This window comes from Lutzomyia longipalpis, chromosome 2 (assembly GCF_024334085.1).
Source record: "Lutzomyia longipalpis isolate SR_M1_2022 chromosome 2, ASM2433408v1".
NCBI classification, from domain to species: domain Eukaryota; kingdom Metazoa; phylum Arthropoda; class Insecta; order Diptera; family Psychodidae; genus Lutzomyia; species Lutzomyia longipalpis.
In genome coordinates this window covers 5,353,476-5,373,337 of record NC_074708.1, presented here as the reverse complement: position 1 = coordinate 5,373,337, position 19,862 = coordinate 5,353,476, and the positions used below count along the sequence as shown (strand labels likewise).

At 39.3% G+C, this 19,862-nt stretch overlaps 2 protein-coding genes across 2 annotated transcripts in view; one reads left to right on the top strand and one right to left on the bottom strand.

Annotated features, from left to right (window-relative positions):
* The window catches only part of LOC129788711 (mucin-5AC), a 1,053,002-nt gene that overhangs the window by 111,976 nt on the left and 921,164 nt on the right, over positions 1–19,862 (bottom strand). The gene's annotated exons all lie outside the window — the stretch shown is intronic.
* LOC129788370 (uncharacterized) lies at positions 16,162–17,280 on the top strand. Its single transcript, XM_055824345.1, has one exon. The coding sequence runs from the start codon at positions 16,162–16,164 to the stop codon at positions 17,278–17,280; it is 1,119 nt and encodes a 372-aa protein (XP_055680320.1).

The following is a 19,862-nucleotide window of genomic DNA, read 5'->3' as shown; positions in this document are numbered from 1 at the left end:
TAATGCTTCGAGTTTTCTTTAAAACTATTTTGCTTCTTTTTCTTCACATTTTTTAAGAGAAAGTTATAATTTTAATAAGAAAAATATTTAGGAGAGAACGGGACTAAAAAGAGCTAAACAAAGGGTTTAAGAAAAGCTCAAAAGAGTTGCCTAAGAAAGAGGCTTTACTTTCCCAGCCTAAGAAAGGCTTTGGACCTATGCTAATAGCTCGAGTGGTAAAGAAACCTTCCTTATGATTTTAGAACTAAAACTTTGCAATAAAAATAAATTTTATTCCCTTTAAAATCCAACAGAATAATCCGAAGGAAATTTAATTTTTCTTTCATAAGCTTTTACATAGATATATAAAAGCCATTTGACTGACCCAAAAACAGCCTTATGGCGGCTCGGGTTTTTTTTCTGTAAGGGTCCAGCAAAAGGCCAATTGGGGTGTAACAAATCATTGTTTTTGCGTGGGTAGGGGTTAAGGAGAAATCGGCAGACATGAGGCACTTCTGTGTACATTTATTTTCACATTAGTGGTCCAATTTTATTGTAATGACTCCCATTAACCATCTGTGGCGGATGCATTACTTTTTCTCCCCCCGAAAGCACACACGAAAGCCTATATGGGAGAGCCGTCAGACAGTAGCCGCCGCACACACACCCCTTTTCGTGCCATGGGCTGTTTATCATTGGCATCGATTTAATTGGGCTCTTCATATCCTACTGGCGTGCGGGGCGGGGGAGATGCCACCCCGGGAGGGACTTTATGAAGCCGTTACGAGGCAATACACAAGGATAATTGATTAGTAATGAGCTTTCCAACTTAATAATGATCAATTAATCTACACGACGACAAGAAGGTATATATCGGCCACCCCCAAACCCACAATATCACCCCCACCCACTTCAACAATACATATCTGTCTCACACGGAATATGCCAAAGATTAGCATCCTCTGTTAACGAGAATTTATCCCTCGGCTGCCACAATTTGATAAATGCCGAGTCCCATCTAACCTTTAATCTCCACCAATCCCTCCAAATGGCGCCTTCTTTCCCTCCTATCACCCCCCTGCCACCCCCGCACCTTTTTGTGGAATTTAACCAGGCACTTTTACAGAGGGGAGAGCAAGGGTTGAGAATTTTCACGGATTAGTGCACCCCCCAGTTTTTCCCACACAGAGCAACAACCGGAAAATAATTTTGGATGTATTTCCGGTGGATCAGTGGCATGTTGGCGATTAAGGGCATCACTATACATGGGAAGGGTGCTGTGTGAGTAGGAATGAATTCCTAGAAGGTTCCCACTGAAGCATCAAATTGAGGAGCTTTTGCCAGACTCCTTTCCCATCATACATACATTTATATTCCAAGGCTGAATTTCTTTACACCAATTAAAACTTTCAGTTTAGGAGCTTTCAAACATTTTGTATTTTGAATAAATTTCTTTCTCAAGGGTTTTTGGGATTTTCCTTTATTCAAATCTTTATTCAAATTATATTATGCAAAAGAAAATTTTAAAACCAAATTGGGTCTAACTGTTTTCCGAATTTAGGGAAAAAGTTCGTTAAAAGATTTGAATTAAACGTGTGAGGAAATTTGGGGTAATTCACTCACTAGAAGGGGTTGGGAAAATTGGAAATCAACCCATTCTCTGAACAAGAAAGCGGAGTAAAAAGCTTTAAGCTTTCCAAAAGAAGATTATAAAACATTTGATTTTTTTTTAATAAAATGCAGCCCAAGCTTTATGAGAAATAAATAAATCCATCGCTTGTTTCTCTTAAAGGTGCTTTGAACTTTGAATTTCATTAACACCTTTTTGGATTTAATCTTAATCTACGAGTCCGATAAATCCTTGCCTTAAGAGGTTTACATTATTGAAACATTAATTCATTGAATGTGGATTAAATCTCTCTCACAGAGTCACAAAACGTTGGATATATTCAAATTCATTCCATTTCATCTTGTTGCTGCTCCATCTAATAAATTATTCATCCCGCACTTTAATGTTGAAACATCTAATGAACCACTAAGAGAGAAATTTCTTTAAGGAGAAAACACATAGTTCTATTTAAAAATTCTCTCTGTCACAGAGAACTTGCATTACGTGCTCAAAAAAAAACTCATAATCCTTCATGTCGTGAACAGAGAGAGAGAGAGAGAGAGATAGAGATCATAAAATTGGGAAGCATAAGTCTGTGAGTTTGGTGAAATTCACTTCCCTTTCCTTCCAAATGTGTGGCTTTGGGCAAATTTAACAGCCACCCTGTGAAAATTGCACTCAGGAACGATGAAGAGTGGTCTTTAGTGGTGATTTTCATCCCTTCTTCCTTCCTCATTTTAGCGCTTTTACTCGATACGCGGACGCTTTTTAATATTTTACAGATAGTGACAACCATCGTGGCGATCAAATCTCCATCAGCAGCAAATTTTCATTTAACTTTCCCCACAAGCTTCCACCAGCAGAAGTGGCTCAAGAATCAACGGCTGATGATGGCATACAGATGAGTCAGACAAAAAAGGAGTATACTATACATACCTAACAGGAAGAACTTCACGGTGAAAGGTGCGGGGATGTATCACAGGGAAAGTTCAGCGAGAGCGAGAGAGAGAATATGCACGATCTATAAGTGAAAAGTTCTCTTGTATGAAAATTGTCTGGAGAGAAAAGTTGAAGGAGCTTTTCAATACTTGACAAGACTTTTGTCTTCGCTCAGTGGTTTATAAAGTTCCTCCCTCCGCATCCAATCAATCCCACCAAGTATTCAAAGGTCTCCTTCTGCTGCCGTCAACGTGCTCAACACAGTGAAACCACCATGTCTTTATCACACGCTCTTCATTTGGAAAATTGTACGCAAGTTTTCTGCTGACATGAGGTACTTCACATAGAACCACTTGTGTCTCAATCCATGCTTCGTAACTCAGCGGGACCAGCTGATGATGCTCATGGGGAAATATATGAACTCACTATATGTGATGGAATTAGGGGGATATTTTACTTCTCTGCTGTTTTAATACACGTAATAAAATAAGTTTTAAGATTATTAATTTACAAAGATTTTTATTTTTTAAGGCAAATTTCAAATGCCTGTAACTCCGGCTGTGATTGACCGATTTTCAAAAGCCGACTAGTTTTGGAAAGGTACAATTCTCGCCTTTTCAAAATTGGTAAATTTTTGAAAATCGGTTTAGCCGTTATTTTTTTGGCAGCCATTTTAATAAAATTATGTGAAGAAACTTTCATAAGAATTTCTTAAATTAGTTGGTATACCACAATCGTGGCATACCAAGTATTTTTACTTTAACCTCTTGTATCTCGATCGTTACTGAACCGATTTTGACAAATATACTACCATTGGAAAGATAATTTAACCGCCTTTACAAATCTGATAAATTCATGAAAATCAGCCTAGCCATTCGATCGTGGCAGCCATATTAGTGAACCAATAGTGATTAATTACCTTTTTGAATATTATCTCAAGCTCTGGTTGACCAATTTGAACAAACTCGGTGTCAAATGGTAGCTAAATATGTCCTCTAACTTTAAAAATAAATTTACCCTTAATCCGTTAAGTAGTTCTCTTATAATGTAATTTTTTAGTGAAACTATGACAGATTTTTTTGTCCTAAATGACCTATTGACCTTTTCTATAAAAATCTCTTCGTCCAGGGAGTTTCTTTGTACAATGCGCTCCCTCGAGTGGCGAGGATCTCCATCGAGTGAATTAAGGGGACATTATTTGCGCGACTGGGATCCAGTTTGGTACTTCTTTTTTTTTTACATTTGCAATTTTTTTTCATTTTTTTCTTAATTATGTAGGCATTTGACCTTATAGCCAAAAACATTCGCCCGAGCTATGGTCTTTATCCTACGCAATCGCCCGCAATAGAACACGTAACGGTAGAATCCGGTCGGTACTGGGGTAGGTGACGATCGTGGTTAAGCTACGTTTCGTTGGGCTTCAGTCAGTCGAGCTCTGAGTACCGTAGAGTTCGGGTGGCGGGAGCCATGAGAGGGTTGTCTACCCAAGCTCTCGAATGGATTCTGCCACCATTATATAATTTGAGACTACAATTATTAATTTCTTTTTCTTACAATGTTCAGTATCCTGTATTCTATTTTTTTTCTCTTTTTTTGTAATTCCTTTTCTTTTTTCTTTTCGTTATTGCTCACTTTCTTTTTTTTTTTTAGTTTCTCTTTCACAACAAAATATTGTAAGAGGGACAGACCTTAAATTTTTGTTGGAAATAAAAATAATAATAATAATAATAATAAAATTCGGATTTAGAGACATTTGAAATTTTCCTTAAGAAATTCTTCATTTTTGCTCACCTAGAAACATTTTGAGGGTAATTTATATATATATCTCAAAAAGAAACTTTATGGGAAAATCTCAACGACGGCATTATATACCATTGATGTGGGATTAAGAGACAAATCCTTTACACACGCGTAAAGGCAATGTTTCCTTGTAACTTTACGTGACACTGATGTAATTTAAAATCCCTCGATTATACTCAATCCTTGGGCATATTCCCGCACCCTCCTCCCAATGCTGAAAGGGCTTTAATCTTTCCACGCGTTTGTGCTGAATTGAGGCATTTTGATTTAACTTCCACCCCCTCCGTTTTGCTGTACTACACTCTGTGTATGAAAAAGGGTAGTTTACTGTGAGCAGAAAAGGGGTGAAGGAGCATGTTTGACAGACATGGGGGTGTGGTGGCCACACATGCAAAACTTATTGAACTTTTCCATGAAGGGTGTGTGCGGCTGAAGAGTGTTCTCTAAAGGAAGTTTTTTAATGCACGATGACACCCACTTTGCTTACACAAAGAAACTTGCAAGGATTCTTTGAATTTATTGTTGACGACAGCAAGACTTTGTGTGTCCCTCTGAGGGCTATATATTTCCTTTGTCCTCTCGGGGGTGCTGTTGAAACTACATATATAGCATAGCATAGTCAGAGAGAGCTTTCACCCAAAAATGATGGGAGGAAATATATTAATTTTTCTCGTTTTTTTTCTTTCTGGAAGGAGGAAGTGATTTAACGTTGAAATGATGTTTTTCTGACCAAAATCCCTTGCTTGGGTGACACAGATGTTGGATTTTAGTGTCATGCCAGGATGCTTCGTGTAGTGCGGATACCACTTAATCGCCTTTGAGATTTTCGGACGCAGGATTTTTGCGTGAATGGAAAATTTTTTTTTGCCGAGCCACAGAGAGATTTTTAAGACTTTTCCCGTGCGCTACGTGAAATCCGATTAAGTACCAAAGTTTCTCAAAATGAGCTCCACCTGGTTGAATCAACATCATGTGGTACAGATGAAAAAAAATCCACAATCCCCCAGACAGGAAACGATTTAGAGATTTTTAGCACCATAAAAAAAATGTTTAGACTTTCAGTGGAGCTTTGGAATATATATTTTTCATACGCTGCCCAAATGTCGAACAAGAGTTTATTGAGAGTTTATATCAATTTACATGAACAAACAGTGTCAAATATTTGACTTTCAGCACAGAATGTTGCATATTTGGGCCATAATCAAATTATGAGGCGGGAGGAGAGCAATATATTTTCCCCGGATCCACCCACTGAAGAGCTTCGCTTCGTACAACAAAAAAATAAATTGTGTGTATTTTTCCTCACGCAAATATTTCATCATTTGCAAAATGTCACATGAATATTTTGCCCGGGGAGCTTTTTCTGTTCAGCAGATGGGGAAGGAAGCTTTTTTCCCCAATATGTGTGTATGCGGTGTGGAATTGAAGTACAATATTCAATGTAAAAATCACGTACAAGTCGATCAATTTATCTATGTATGATGGCAAAATTTTCACCACAATGACACAAAATGGAGTTAATTAATTTTGGAAACAATAACTCAATGAGATGTATATTGATAATGTCGCCCAGGTATCCACAACATGATTAAATTAATTTTCTTTAGATAAGCTTAATTAAAATGAATTTCTCTCTTAATGTGAAAATCTTCTATTTGAAAAGCTCTGTGGGGTTTCGGAATAATAAAAATGAATGAAATATTTTATTTCCAAGAATTAGTTGTTGGTTTTATAAAATATTAGAGGATGTGAGGGTTTCGAGTATGGTACAAAAAAGCATAGAAAGAGGCCTTAAATAACCTATTTAAAACAATTCGTTGGAAGGTGTCGAACAAATCGAATTAACAATTGCGTATTAGGTGAAATAGATATTTTTAAAAATTCTATTTTCATTCATACCACAATCATAGCTAAAAGCGTGTAATTATAAAAATATTCCATTACCTTTATCCATTTAATTTCTAAGCTTATCCACATTTAGCTCTATACAGTCGTGCTCTCGTGGTAGGACCGTCGTCAAAATGACTTCTCCGCGGTAAAACGGCTTCAGAATGAAGTATTTTGCCTTCGCAGTGGGACAATTAGTACTATTGGAAAGGTAGGATACTAATTGTCCCACTGCGAAGGCAAAATTCCTCATTCTGAAGCCGTTTTACCGCGGAGAAGTCATTTTGACGACGGTCCTACCACGAGAGCACGACTGTATCTGATGTCTCTGTGGGACGACTGAAACATAATCCTCAGGATTGAATTAACCATATATATTTTGCTCAATGAAACAGGGAGAAAATTGTATATATCTAAAGCTCAGATGTGCTTCTGCCCTCTCTCAATTTTTTCTCGTTTATTTTAAAATTTTTCAGAAGAGATTTTTTTTATTGGGGAGTCTGTAAAAATCAATGCAAGGACAAAATAGCCCACAAACTGACACGCCTCCCAAATGAATCCCCCCAAACATTCTATGTTGAAGAAAAATTGAGTCAATTCCACCATGAAATCATCATTGATTTATTTGCTTGGTTCTCCGTTTGTAATTAAGCCAAATCACTTTGGTGAATGGACGGGCTTTCGCACAACTTACAAACCCTCCCCTCGCTGGCAAAATAGAGTGGCAATCACGAGAGATGTGTGCGTGGGAATCCCATTCATTTTCACCATGATTGAAGGACAAGAAAATTTTCTTTGGCCCATCCCCGAGATCTTCTGTCTCTCCTAGTGGGCTAATTTGGACGAAAGACACGCCAAAAGGAACCCAGAGATGAAGATTGTGTACATTGCTGGATTTCTCATTCACTCTGTGTTACGTTAAACATGAATATTTGGCGGGATTTATAAAGAGATTATTTTAAAGGAAATTTGGAAATTATTTTTGAAGGAATTTATTAGATTTCAAAATCATTTTTTTCTGTTGAATAAAAGAAAGAAAAATCATAAAAACTTGGAAAATCTGAATCTCAGCCCACGCGGAATGTGAGAAACCGAAAAAAGTTCTAAAAAGTTCGGGTTTTTCATTGAGTAAAAAAAAGCTTAATTTAACGAATTTAAAATTAGATTCGTTCGTGAAATATAAGAAACCGGAAAAATATTTTTCTGAATTAAATAAATTTGAAATGAGATGCCGGAAACATATTCCATAGAATTGAGAGAATCTGAAATTAATTCTGTGGAATATGAGAAACCATAAAACGAATAAAAAGAAATTCCGAATTAATAAAAATAATCTGAAATTAAATTCTCAGAACTTAGGAAATCGAGGAAAATCACGTTGAATTTAAATAATTAGTTCCCGAGTACATGAACATCCCGGGAAGATTTCGGAGAATTTAAGGAATCTAACATTATTTGCACGAAACATTCCAAAGAACCTAAAAATTCTAAAAAAAAAAAAAAATATAATTTTCCTTAAAAATGTATTTCAATGCTTTTTCTACTGGTTTGTTCATTTATTACACGTCCTTAAAAATCCAATTAGAGTGTTTTTGAAAATTCTTTAACGTGTTAATTTTCAGAATTTTTTGTTCAGATATATTCTCTCTTCTACTATTATTTCATGCATTTAATACAAAACAAATAAATTTATTTATAGGAATTCTCCTTGCCCGTTTATCACAATCACCTTTCTTCCTGTATTAGGTGTTGTCTCGTTGAGAAACAAGAATTGAGGACAGCAATTTTCTTCCGCCTATCTAACCTAGTGATGTGAAAGCTCATAGCATGAGCTTGAGGGTTTTTTCTTCCTCACCGTCATTCACATCCTTCTCTAAGGAGGTGAATGGTGTTTCATGGGAAACTTTCAAGACGACAACAATCTTTGCAGCCATGCAATGTAGGTGGGTATTTTTTGTGCTAACCGGCTCCAACATGAATCCACTAAAAGCTAAGATAGTTGCACTTTTTCCCTCCTCTCTCTACACAACATTCTTTCTCTGTGGATGAATTCACCAAACTATATAGAAATTTTCTTTCACCCTTTTTCCCCCTCAACAAAATAACAAGAAGTCTCCCAAACAACCTTTTGTAGAGACAACAAGTACTTTGACAATTTCTCGTCTTTTCTTTAAACTATAACATAACACACAAGAGGAAGTATCAGGGAATGAGAAAGAGGTATATCGCAGCAATATGCATGAGAAGAGGACTAAATTGAAATTGAAAATTGGGATGACAAAGGAGAGACGTAATGGGAAAATTTGTCTTTCTCTGTTTAAACTTTGATGTACACATCACACATTAACAAAGTTTTGGAGAAAATTTTCATTGAAAATCATTCAATTTTGGAAAGATTCTTCAATACATTCGCGAAGAAAAATTTTATTTTTCCCCTGTGAGGGAAACCCAAAAGCATCAAATTCAACGTAAATGGCAGGATCAAAATTCAATTATGCAGAAGTGCAACACTGCATACAGTGGTTCGTCAGCAAAATTCATGCGGAGGCCAGTGGAGGTGGGGGAGGAGGAGGTTTAATTTAATGAATTATCTGCCATAAAGTCCAACCAGTCAGTCACAGACACTCTCCCACCAAAAACTTCCTGGGGATGCGAAAGATTCATTCGTCATAGCGTAGTACAAATGAATCTCTCATGAGGACATGGGCTGGGCATGCAGCTGAAATGACGTTCAAAGTGTGATGAATTCTCTGCAATTGGGTTAGCTCTGGGGGATGCAAGAGGTATGGGTGAGTCCTCTCTGGTCCTGTGTGAGTGGAGGTCAGCAGAACATTATATATGTTTTCCGTCAAAGATATTATGTTAAAATTGAAATTACATTTTTGTTTCAAGAGGAAGTGAAAGATGTGGAAAATTGAAAACCACAAACTGCGAATATTCGTTAAATTTCACGGAATATTTTCAGAAAATTCCTTTTATTTGAATAATTTTGTGAATTTTCAAATTATTTTCAAAGTTTTTGATATTATTTTCTCGTAATATATTGATCCTTGCGAATCCTGAAAATACCAACAGGTTAATTTTCTTATCTTACGAAACTCAAATTATAATAAATAACTTCATTGCAGCTTAAATGAAGACTATAAATAATTTGTTAATTCTATTTTATAGCATTGCAATAAATTACATGAATTTTGCAGGGAATTTCATAAAGGAGTTTATTCATTTCTATGTGGGAAAATTCCTCATTCGACAAAAAAATAATAATGACGTAATAATTTTCATTTTCAGCTAAAGTGACATTGACGAAGGCAAGTGCAACACATCTAGTATATTCAGCGCTCCTGTTTTCTTGTATTTTTCTCACACATTTTTGTGTTCTAAGCCAAACTACTGGCACTATTTTAGGTGAGGGGATTCCACGATCATCTTCTTTAAGAAGGGCGCCCTATTCGTGGAATTTCTGAGCCGAATTTGAGCATTTTTGTTCTTTGCTGGAGAGTATCTGCTGTCAATGGACAACAACAATGAGTCAACTAGTGACAACGCTGGTTCCGACTGGCAGCCTGTGCATGGGAAACGGAAAGGACACGGTTCACCAGGAACCTCGAATCAACCCACAAAGCAAACTAGGATCGATGAATATTTGCCTCCTGTTTCCACCCACAACAAATTTGGGGTATTGACAAATGGTTCTGATGAGGGGAACCAAGATAACCAACAATCCCAATCTGACACCACCAAAGATGCCGATAATGCAGTTCGTGTTCCCAAACCGCCTCCAATTGTGGTCCATGATGTGGAAGATATTTCAAATTTAACCGCCATTCTGAGAGAAAAAATCGCCGATAACTATACTATCAAAGCAATGAAGAGGAATGATGTGAAAATTATGCTCAACACCGTTGATGCCTACAGAGATGTCCTTAAAGTTCTAAGAGAAAAGAAAATGCAATTGCACTCGTATCAGTATAAGGCGGAGAAGCCTTTTAGAGTGGTGGTGAGAAATCTCCATCACTCTACAAATGTGGATGAAATTAGGGTAGCACTGGAGGAGAAGGGTCACTCGGTGCAGCTAGTCTGGAATGCAAGGCACAGAAGGACGAAGGCAGCATTGCCTATATTTTTCATTAATCTTGCTCCTGCCGTTAACAACAAGGACATATATAAAATTGATGTACTTCTGCACACTAAGATTAAGGTTGAGGCACCGCATCCTAGAACTGATGTTCCACAATGCACGAGATGTCAATCGTACAATCATACAAAGAGATACTGTGATCGAAATCCTAGATGTGTTAAATGTGCTGGTTTGCACTTTACCAAGGATTGTACTAGAAAGGAGAAAGATGAAAATGTTAAATGCGTTAATTGTTTGGGTAATCACCCCGCAAATTACAAGGGATGTGATGTTTATAAGCAGATCTACAAAAAAACATTTCCAAGTCTTCGCAAAAAGGATGTGCGTCCATCGGTGAATGGTGGTGAAGTCCGTGGAGTTGGGGAATCCTCGCATGTTCGTGCTGGAACATCATATGCTGAGGCGGCACGTCAGGGAAGGCGGCAGCAGGAGCAAATTGATCAAAGTTCGGATACCAGTGGTTCTCAACCTCGGGTGTCGGACGATATGACGGATCTTAAGATTATGATGAGGCAACTTATGGAACAAACAAGCAGCATTTTAAATATGGTGACTGCGCTCGTGTCCGTTATGTCCAAAAATGATTGAGCTGCTCAAAATTGTATCCTGGAACGCTAATGGCCTCTCCAGTCACATCGAGGAAGTTAAAGCTTTTCTTTCCTTAAACAAGATAGACATACTTTTAGTTTCGGAAACCCACTTCACCCAGAAGACATACTGTAAGATCTTGGGATATAAGATCTATTTTTCGAATCACCCGAGCGGAAGGGGTCATGGTGGGTCGGCTGTGATCATTCGTGAGAATCTCAGGCACTATGAAATGCAACACATTTCTGAGCACTACCTGCAGGCTGCTGTGGTTCAACTGGACGATGTTGCTGGGAATTTCCCGGTGGCTGCAGTCTATTTCCCTCCTAGACATGCAAACAAGGAGGAGGATTTCTCTCGTCTCTTCTCTGCACTTGGGTCAAAATTCATTGTGGGGGGCGATTTTAACGCAAAACATTCTGAGTGGGGCTCAAGGCTGATAACTCCCAAAGGACGTGAGTTATTTAAATCCATTACAAAGTTTCATTTAAAAATTCTGGCTTCTGGCGAACCTACATACTGGCCATCCGACCCGCAGAAAATTCCTGATGCTATTGATTTTTTCGTGGTCAAGGGAATAGATGTGAGATGCGCTAGAGTCACCACAACGGCGGATTTGTCGTCGGACCATTCTCCTGTGTTCCTGGCGATATATGCTAGTGTCGTGCATAAGGTCAGAAATCCCTCGCTTCACGGCCGAAGGACAGATTGGGCAAAGTACCGAGTGGCTCTGGAGAGAGACCTATCGCTGGATATATCACTCAAAACGGCCGAAGAGATTGAGTCAGCTGTGTTGTTTTTCACACGAGCTGTTCAGGATGCGGCGTGGGCTGCCACTCCTGATGCTGATGCAGCGGTCGTGGCTCAGGTGGTGCCTGCGAGTGTTAGGGAGAAAATTGCCGAGAAGAGGAGGCTTCGTAGGCGTTGGAAGCTTTACCGCTCTCCTGAGCTTAAAACAGCCTTGAATAAATGTACAAAGGAATTGTCGCAGCTGCAGAGGAATCTCCGGGATGATTCTATACAGAGGTTTTTATCGGAGCTGACTCCGGGAAAGGACACGGATTACAGTTTGTGGAGAGCAACAAAACGTGTGACCAGGCCAGTTATCCCTGTTCCCCCAATCCGGCGAGCTGAGGGTGGATGGGCAAGGAGTCCTGAGGAAAAGGCTCAAATCTTTGCGAGGCATCTGTCTGGGGTGTTTCGACCTTGGTCGATGGAGAATCGGTCCGGATTGGATGAGGACATGGCAGACTATATGGATGCACCTCACCAACTGTGCCTGCCAATGAGGCCTTTCACTTTTGGTGCTATATGGGACACAATAAAATGTATGAACCCAAAAAAATCCCCTGGGTTCGACTTACTCACCGCCAAGACTCTCCGTGAGCTTCCCTCAGTGGGTGTCTCTTTTCTGAGATTGATGTTCAACGCTATGGTCCGCTTGGAATATGTGCCGCTGCAGCTTAAAGTTGCTCAGATTGTGATGTGTCCGAAGCCTGGCAAGCCTCCGGAACAGTGTTCATCATATCGTCCAATAAGTTTGCTTCCTGTGTTATCGAAGCTGTTCGAGAAGCTCTTGTATGCTCGTCTTGATCCTGTGGTGCAGGAGCGCGGGCTAATCCCGGACCACCAGTTTGGGTTTCGGAGGCAACACTCGACTGTGGAACAGGTCCACCGTGTGGTGGATCACATTGCGCAGGACATGGAATGTGGACGCTTTTGTTCTGCGGTGTTTTTGGATGTGCAGCAGGCCTTTGATAAGGTGTGGCACGCTGGTCTTCTGTATAAGCTGAAGAGGAGCTTTCCCCATCAGATGTACATGATTCTGAAGTCATACCTTCAATGTAGATCTTTCTTCGTCAAATTCGATGATGCTGCATCCAGTGTGTGCCCAATAGAGTCGGGTGTCCCGCAGGGCAGTGTGTTGGGCCCCCTGCTCTACTCCATTTACACCTCAGATATACCTGTTGTGAGAGGTGTTGTTATGGCAACCTATGCTGATGATACCCTCCTCATGTCGTCGAGTGTGCACCCGTCCGCAGCTTCTGCGGGATTGCAGTTGGGATTGAATGCCCTGGAGCCTTGGCTTGAGAAGTGGCAGATCAGGATCTCCGAACAAAAGTCAGCACATATTACGTTCACCACTAGGCACCAGGTATGCCCGCCTGTGTCTCTCCATGGTGTCGATATCCCCAGCCATAACTCTGTGCGGTATCTAGGCATTCACCTTGATCAGCGCTTGACATGGCAGAAGCACATAATGGCAAAGCGTTGTCAGATGGGACTGAAGCTGCGCAAACTTTATTGGATGATTGGCAGATCATCCTCACTCTCACTGGAAAGCAAAGTGATGTTGTACAAGGTCATGCTGAAGCCTATGTGGACGTATGGCATACAACTCTGGGGTTCTGCGTCTCATTCTAATATAGAGATATTGCAGCGGTTCCAAAACAAGGTCCTGAGGATCATGGTCGATGCGCCACGCTACGTCCCCAATGATTTAATTCATCATGATCTGCAGATTCCGTCGGTGGAGGAGGAGATTTCGGAATGGGCACAGCGATATAAGGGCAGAATTGCTGATCACCCCAACCCATTAGCGAGAAGGCTTGTTGATGTTCAGGCTGTGAGCAGGTTTAAACGTCCTAAAGTGCTTAAATTCTAAGCTTATTGTTATACTGTTTTTTTTGTTTGTTTTTCTATTTTCTTGACTTGACTAATGTCGATTTTTGCCTTTTTGAAGTAAGTCATTGGACTTAACTTCCCTCTCGTCCTTATTGTCACTGTCATAACAATTGCTGAATATATGTATTAAATATAGTTGCAAATAAAATTCTCACAACAAAAAAATTTTCAGCTAAATTTTTGCTTGGTTTTCTTAGTTGATCCCAAAGGAAAATTCAGTCGTATTGACAATTTTTTTTATATTAAATTCTTGATTTATTCTCTACAAGATTTACACGACTCTATGAAACTTTCCTTTCTTCTCTTTCTGATAAAACATCATAAGACGTTTACGAGCCACCCTGTAGTATTTTCCCCAATATAGCTGTGAAATTTCAACCAATAGTGGTCAGTTAGTCAGAGAATTGTCTGTGAAAATCTTCCTTACTTAGTCCTCAATGAATGACTTTATGTCAGCGCACTCACAGCTGCCAATATGCAGCCTCAAGACTCTGTGGTTTACCCTCTCCCAAAGCTCTGAAGCTCGATATCTCCAGCTGGGATCCTTCTGGGGGGTGGAGGGGTAAAAGCCACATTCGGGGAGGTGAAAGGGCATGGATGATGACGCTGTGTGGGCTCAATTCAGCGTACATTGACGGCAATATGTTAATCACTTTCTGTGTCAAGGAGGTTGCGAAATTGATCAGATAGTGAATTTATGAGGCTGTGTGCGCCAACATTATTGAGCCCTCCATATCGTATATCTCGCATACCATTAGCTTGTCACCTCTCGCTCATAGCTGTTGAAATTCAATGAAACACGCAAAGCAAGATAAGCCAACCTTCAGTGCTAAATGGTGTGAAATGTTCGCGATGGTTTGGTGCATGAATTTCAATTTTTGGGCTTCTTTAGTCTTTCTATCACCCCCGCGCCTGTATGGTCCTTTGCTCATTCATTAGAAATTTTCTCTTAGATGTCGTATAGAGGTGGCAAAAACACCCTCTTTGCACACACATATACCTACTTTTCAATAGACGACGAGTCAGCTTTTCTTCTTCATCTTATCTGATTTGTTCTATGTTGACTTTTGAATATTAATTAAATGACTTTTTGGGTCACAAACATTATCAACATTCCCCCCTAAATGCCAATCCATCAGCTTCTTTGGTTATTAAAGACATCGTTCGCCCCATTAAATGCTTGCTCAAGGTAGTTTGTTTGCCTCCCTGAACTACTCCACAGGGGTTATAGGGTGGGGAGAAAGACAAAGGGGGGAAAATAGCATAGAGTGCGGAAATTCTCACAGAGTTATGAGTCCAGTAGCATAATGCATATTATTGCTATTTTCATGCCTCACTGGAGGATGAGGTTGAATGGAAGATTTATCTGGACCATTTGTGGGTGGCTCTATGCCCTTATTAGTGCTGAAGCAAGGCAAATTCTCGACCCATAATTATACTGTGCATAAGTTTGTATAAATGTACATAACTCACCCCCTGAAAAAGGGCTCACAGTGCCACCAGTTGGTGGAACGGCCATCCCTATCCCTAATTTGCATAATTTAGCTGTTTTTTGTGCACCAACTGCTAAAGGGCAGCTCGTAAAAAATATCCGCATAATTTTTCTCTATTTGCAAGATGGATACATCACATGTCTCTGGAATACATCGTAGTACAGGATGAATAACATTTTCCCTACGCGAGTGATGAAGGGAAAAAATATTTGCATGGTAAGCTCTTGAGTCTGGGCCAAAAGTTTGCACTTCCTTATAAGACGAAGAAGGATATCCCAATGGCGCGCCTATTGGCTGAAGTGGAGGATTGCATGAGATCAATGGATTGTTCGGAGGATGATAAAAACACGGCAAGGACACAAATCACCAACCAGATCACTAACTACACCCACAGACGAGAACCAAAGACCCCATTGGATAGTTGGCTGAGGCGAGCTTACGGATCTTTGAGAGAATTTATTGGTAACAATAAAGATCTTGTCATCACCTCTGCTGACAAGGGCGGAAAAACCGTTATAATCAGCAGGAGCTCGTACTCATCTAAGATGGATGTCCTTATCTCGGATACTAACACCTACAAACGTCTCAAGAAGGATCCCACTACTCGCTTTCAGAACAAGAACAATGAAATGGTCAGAAGTTTACATGATCGGGGGTTGGTTGATAACTGGACCAAAAGCCACTTGATCACTTACAAAGCGGTACCACCGAGGATCTATGGTCTTCCCAAGATCCATAAAGCGGATGTCCCGTTGCGCCCTATCATCAGTTGTGTAGGCTCCCCCACACATGATTTGAGCCGCTTTTGCAATGATATCTTAAAAAATATCACTGAGAACTCGCCGTTTAAATTGAAGAATTCTTATGATTTTGTGAACCGCATAAAGGATCTGGTGCTTGAGAAGGATGAGATTTTGGTGAGTTTCGATGTTGTTTCATTATTCACTAACATTCCGAGGAGTTTGGCATTGGATTTGATTGACAGCAGGTGGGATGAGATCAGCACACACACTGATATTTCTCTCCAAAAATTCAAAGAAATGATCACGCTCATTATGGACAGTGGTTATTTCAAATACCAAGGCGAATTTTACCAGCAGATTGAGGGCATGCCGATGGGGAATTGTTTGTCGCCGGTTGTTGCGGACATTACCATGGACCACATTATCCGTGTGGCTTTAGACACTGTTCCATCACCCCCACCCAAATTGGTACTCAAATACGTAGATGACCTGTTTCTTGTGGTGCATAAGGATGTCGTCAATCAATTACTACTCCATTTCAACAGCATTAATGAGAAAATCAAATTTACTCACGAGCTGGAAAAAGAAGGCGAACTACCATATTTGGATACAATGGTGAAGAGGAACGAGGATGGCACTCTCTCAACTAGATGGTATCAGAAGCCTATAGCATCAGGTCGGATTCTCAATTTTGCATCTCTCCACCCAATGAAACAAAAAATTAACACAGCTGAGGGGCTCATACACAGAGTGAAGTCTCTCACGACTGATCCTCTCACCAATACTGATGCAACCATCACTCATTTGCTAAAAAAGAACAACTATCCGCAAGACTTGATTGTGAAGCTGCTGGAAAAGCAAGGGGGAGTGAGACGGAGAAATGGAGTTGATGACTCTTTCAACACGATCGCTGAGACCAAATTCTGCTCAATGACTTACATAAAGGGACTAAGTGAGGGGATAGCCAAAACTATTAAGAGACACTCGAAGGATGTGACGCTTTGTTTCAAGGCTGACAACACCTTGGGACGTTCATTCACGAACATGAAGGATCGTACCCCTCTGCTGGAGAAATCCAATGTTATATATCGCATTCCTTGTGGTGGCTGTCGTAAATACTACCTCGGCAGGACCTCGAGAAAATTGGGTACAAGGATATCGGAACATGAGCGATCTACCAGGGATTTTTCTAAGATGGCATCTTCTCTTGTTTCTCACATGCGTGAGGAGCATCATAATTTCGCCTTCAATGAAGTGAGTGTAGTGGACTCCACCAATAGATCGCATCAACTCAACTACATGGAAGCCTTTCACATCAACGCTCACAACCGCGCGGGGATGTGTGTGAACCATCGGCATGAGGGCAATGACCTCAACCACATCTTCAGTGCACTCATCCCATTGGCCGCAACTTGACGTCATGTCATCTGCTCCTCGACTTGGCGTTTTCTTTTTCTTGTGCGGTTCCTTCTGACTGTGTTATGTGCATTTTCTTAATTTTCTTTTGACAAAGGTGTCACAATACAATTGTAAGTGCACCTGTGTAGCTCTTTTTGCCTTTCATTTCCCCCTTTTTAATTGTTGTAACATTTTTTCTTTTTTCGTTCAAAACTGTTTGAAATTAAGTTTCAATTTTTGTGATTTTTTTCTCTTACAATTTAATTATAGAGCCTGATGAAGATCATAAATTGATCGCAACGTAGCTACTTATGTAATAAAAAAAAAACACCTGAGAACAGACTGCAACCGATTCTTTTCCTACGTAAGCTCACCCCTTATGCGAAGAATTTTACTTATAAAATCTTCAAGATTTATTTAGAAAAATCAAGAAATTCTCAACCAAAATTCTTGAAATTTTATCTTAAGAAGTTCTGAAATTCTTCCTTTTTCCAAATCTGTTTGATCAATTTGCTTAAAATCATAAAAAATAATCCGAAATTAAGGTTAATTAATGTGTTCATAATTTTTCAGCACGGGCAATTGGACTTGTAATTTGTACTTTCTATTAAAAAGCTTAAAGCTCATATAAAAAAAAAATATAAATAATCAAAAGTTTCAACTAGAAAACAGAAGCTGTCTTCTCAAAAGAAAACCCCTGCAAAACTGAGTGAGGAAAGAGAGAAAAATGTTCCACGCCGGGGGTGGATTTCTTAATGAAAATTAACAGGATGACAAGTCAGAGGTCAATGAGGGTGGTTTTGAGAATTAAATTTAGTTTTTTTTTTGCCAACTTTAAAACATCCAGAACATTTGTTGAGAAATTAATTTGTATTAAAGGTCCAAAGGGAAAAATTGCCTTTGGGATTTTAAGTTTCAGTTCCGCTACATTCTGTGTTAAATAAAATGTAGTAGCAGCAAAAAAAACAAACAGAAACCATAGGAAGGAAGTCAAGAAGCAAAAATTCAACTGCAAAGAAAACCAAACAGTTTTGGGCTACAGAGCGCAATACCAATTCAGCCGGGGAAGTGCATTCCAGCACCGGAAATTGCTTTTTAATATTTTTGTCGTTCACACTGTATGAAACTTTATAATTCCATGAATGAAATTTTAATAGTCCAAACTCCCTACAAAACTTTATATTTTTGTACATTGTGTACCAATCTATTCCATAAGGATGGGGTGTGCTTTGTGGGTATGGATCATGCTGAGTTTTCAAGGGGGTGGTGGTGAAAAAAAAAAACTTATGCAGAGTGAGAAACATCATGAGCACACAAAGAATTTTTCCAAGAGAGTTCAAGAAGGAAATATACCGGAAACGACGGATGCACTACTACCCCCTACATGGGTGGAGCTTTTTTGGTGTAGATAAGGATGAATATTGATATTGAATTTGTTGGAAACTATCAACTTCTCCGTTTGCAAAGCTCACCCGCACATGCTTCATATTTTTCTCATTTAGCTTTTTTGCGGGGTTTTCAAAACTTCCTTGGGCTGCTTTCCAATATTTTTAACATAAACTTGGAATGTTGGCTGCTTGTGAATTAAATATTGAAATAAATAAATATTTATGGATAAGGGGCTTTTAGGTCAAATAAACTTTTATGAGCTTTCTGTTTAGATATTTGAGCTTTTTTTACACTAGATAAAAATTTGAAGCCTCTGTAGTATATATTTTTTAACTCATTTAATTAATACACCGGGAAAAAATCTAGGGCTAATTTTACATATACTTAATTATATATAGATAAGAATTTCATTGATTTTCAATCCCATTATTCAGATGAATAAAACTTCTAAAGATCTCAAATATTAATTTGAAAGCTTCTCTATATAATTCAGATTCTTCAAAATCATATTTCCTTCTCTTGCTATTTGTGCTTTCCTCAAAACTTGGCTTCAAAAGTTCTTTTGTTTTCATTAAAAAAAATTCAATCTTTTGTAAACAAAACCCTCATTGCACATATTTATTTCTCCCTAAAAAAAATAGTGAAACTTTTGAAAGCTTTCTGGTGAGAAATTGCTCATCAGAAGCGGAGATTTTTCGCAATTTTTTCCTCGAACAGCACCGTGCATTAACAAAGTACTGGTTGGGTTCGCGAAAAAGAATTTCTCCCATGGATTGCATCATTAATCAATGCAACTTCTCGCCAGGAGCATGGTCCACCAAAAAAGCGCAGCGTGGAATCTTCATTGTAATATCCACACAAGTTTGCAAAATTTATCTTGCTACAAGTAATAAATATAGTTGAGCTTTTTTAGGGTGGAGTGTGTATGTGCCAAGGGATGGGGTATTTGGAAGATGAATTCTCCACGAATCTCTTCCCTTCTGTTTCGCACTTCTTTTGCTCTCCGGAATTTTCTCTCAACTTAATTTGAGTGCCATAAATAAACGTGAGCCCCCGTGTGGGGTGGTTTCGTCGGACGGGGGTTGGGGGATTGGGGGGCTGTGTATGTACAACGTGGAGAAAAAAAAGCTGTGAGAACGGAACTATAAAACTACCTTCCTACCTTTTTTCCGGGGTGGAAAGAGCTCGGTGTGTGGGGACCTGACGAATAA

Bases quoted from the DNA above. Each gene is read 5' to 3' on its own strand.
- LOC129788370 (XM_055824345.1), top strand. From the start codon at position 16,162: ATGATCACGCTCATTATGGACAGTGGTTATTTCAAATACCAAGGCGAA.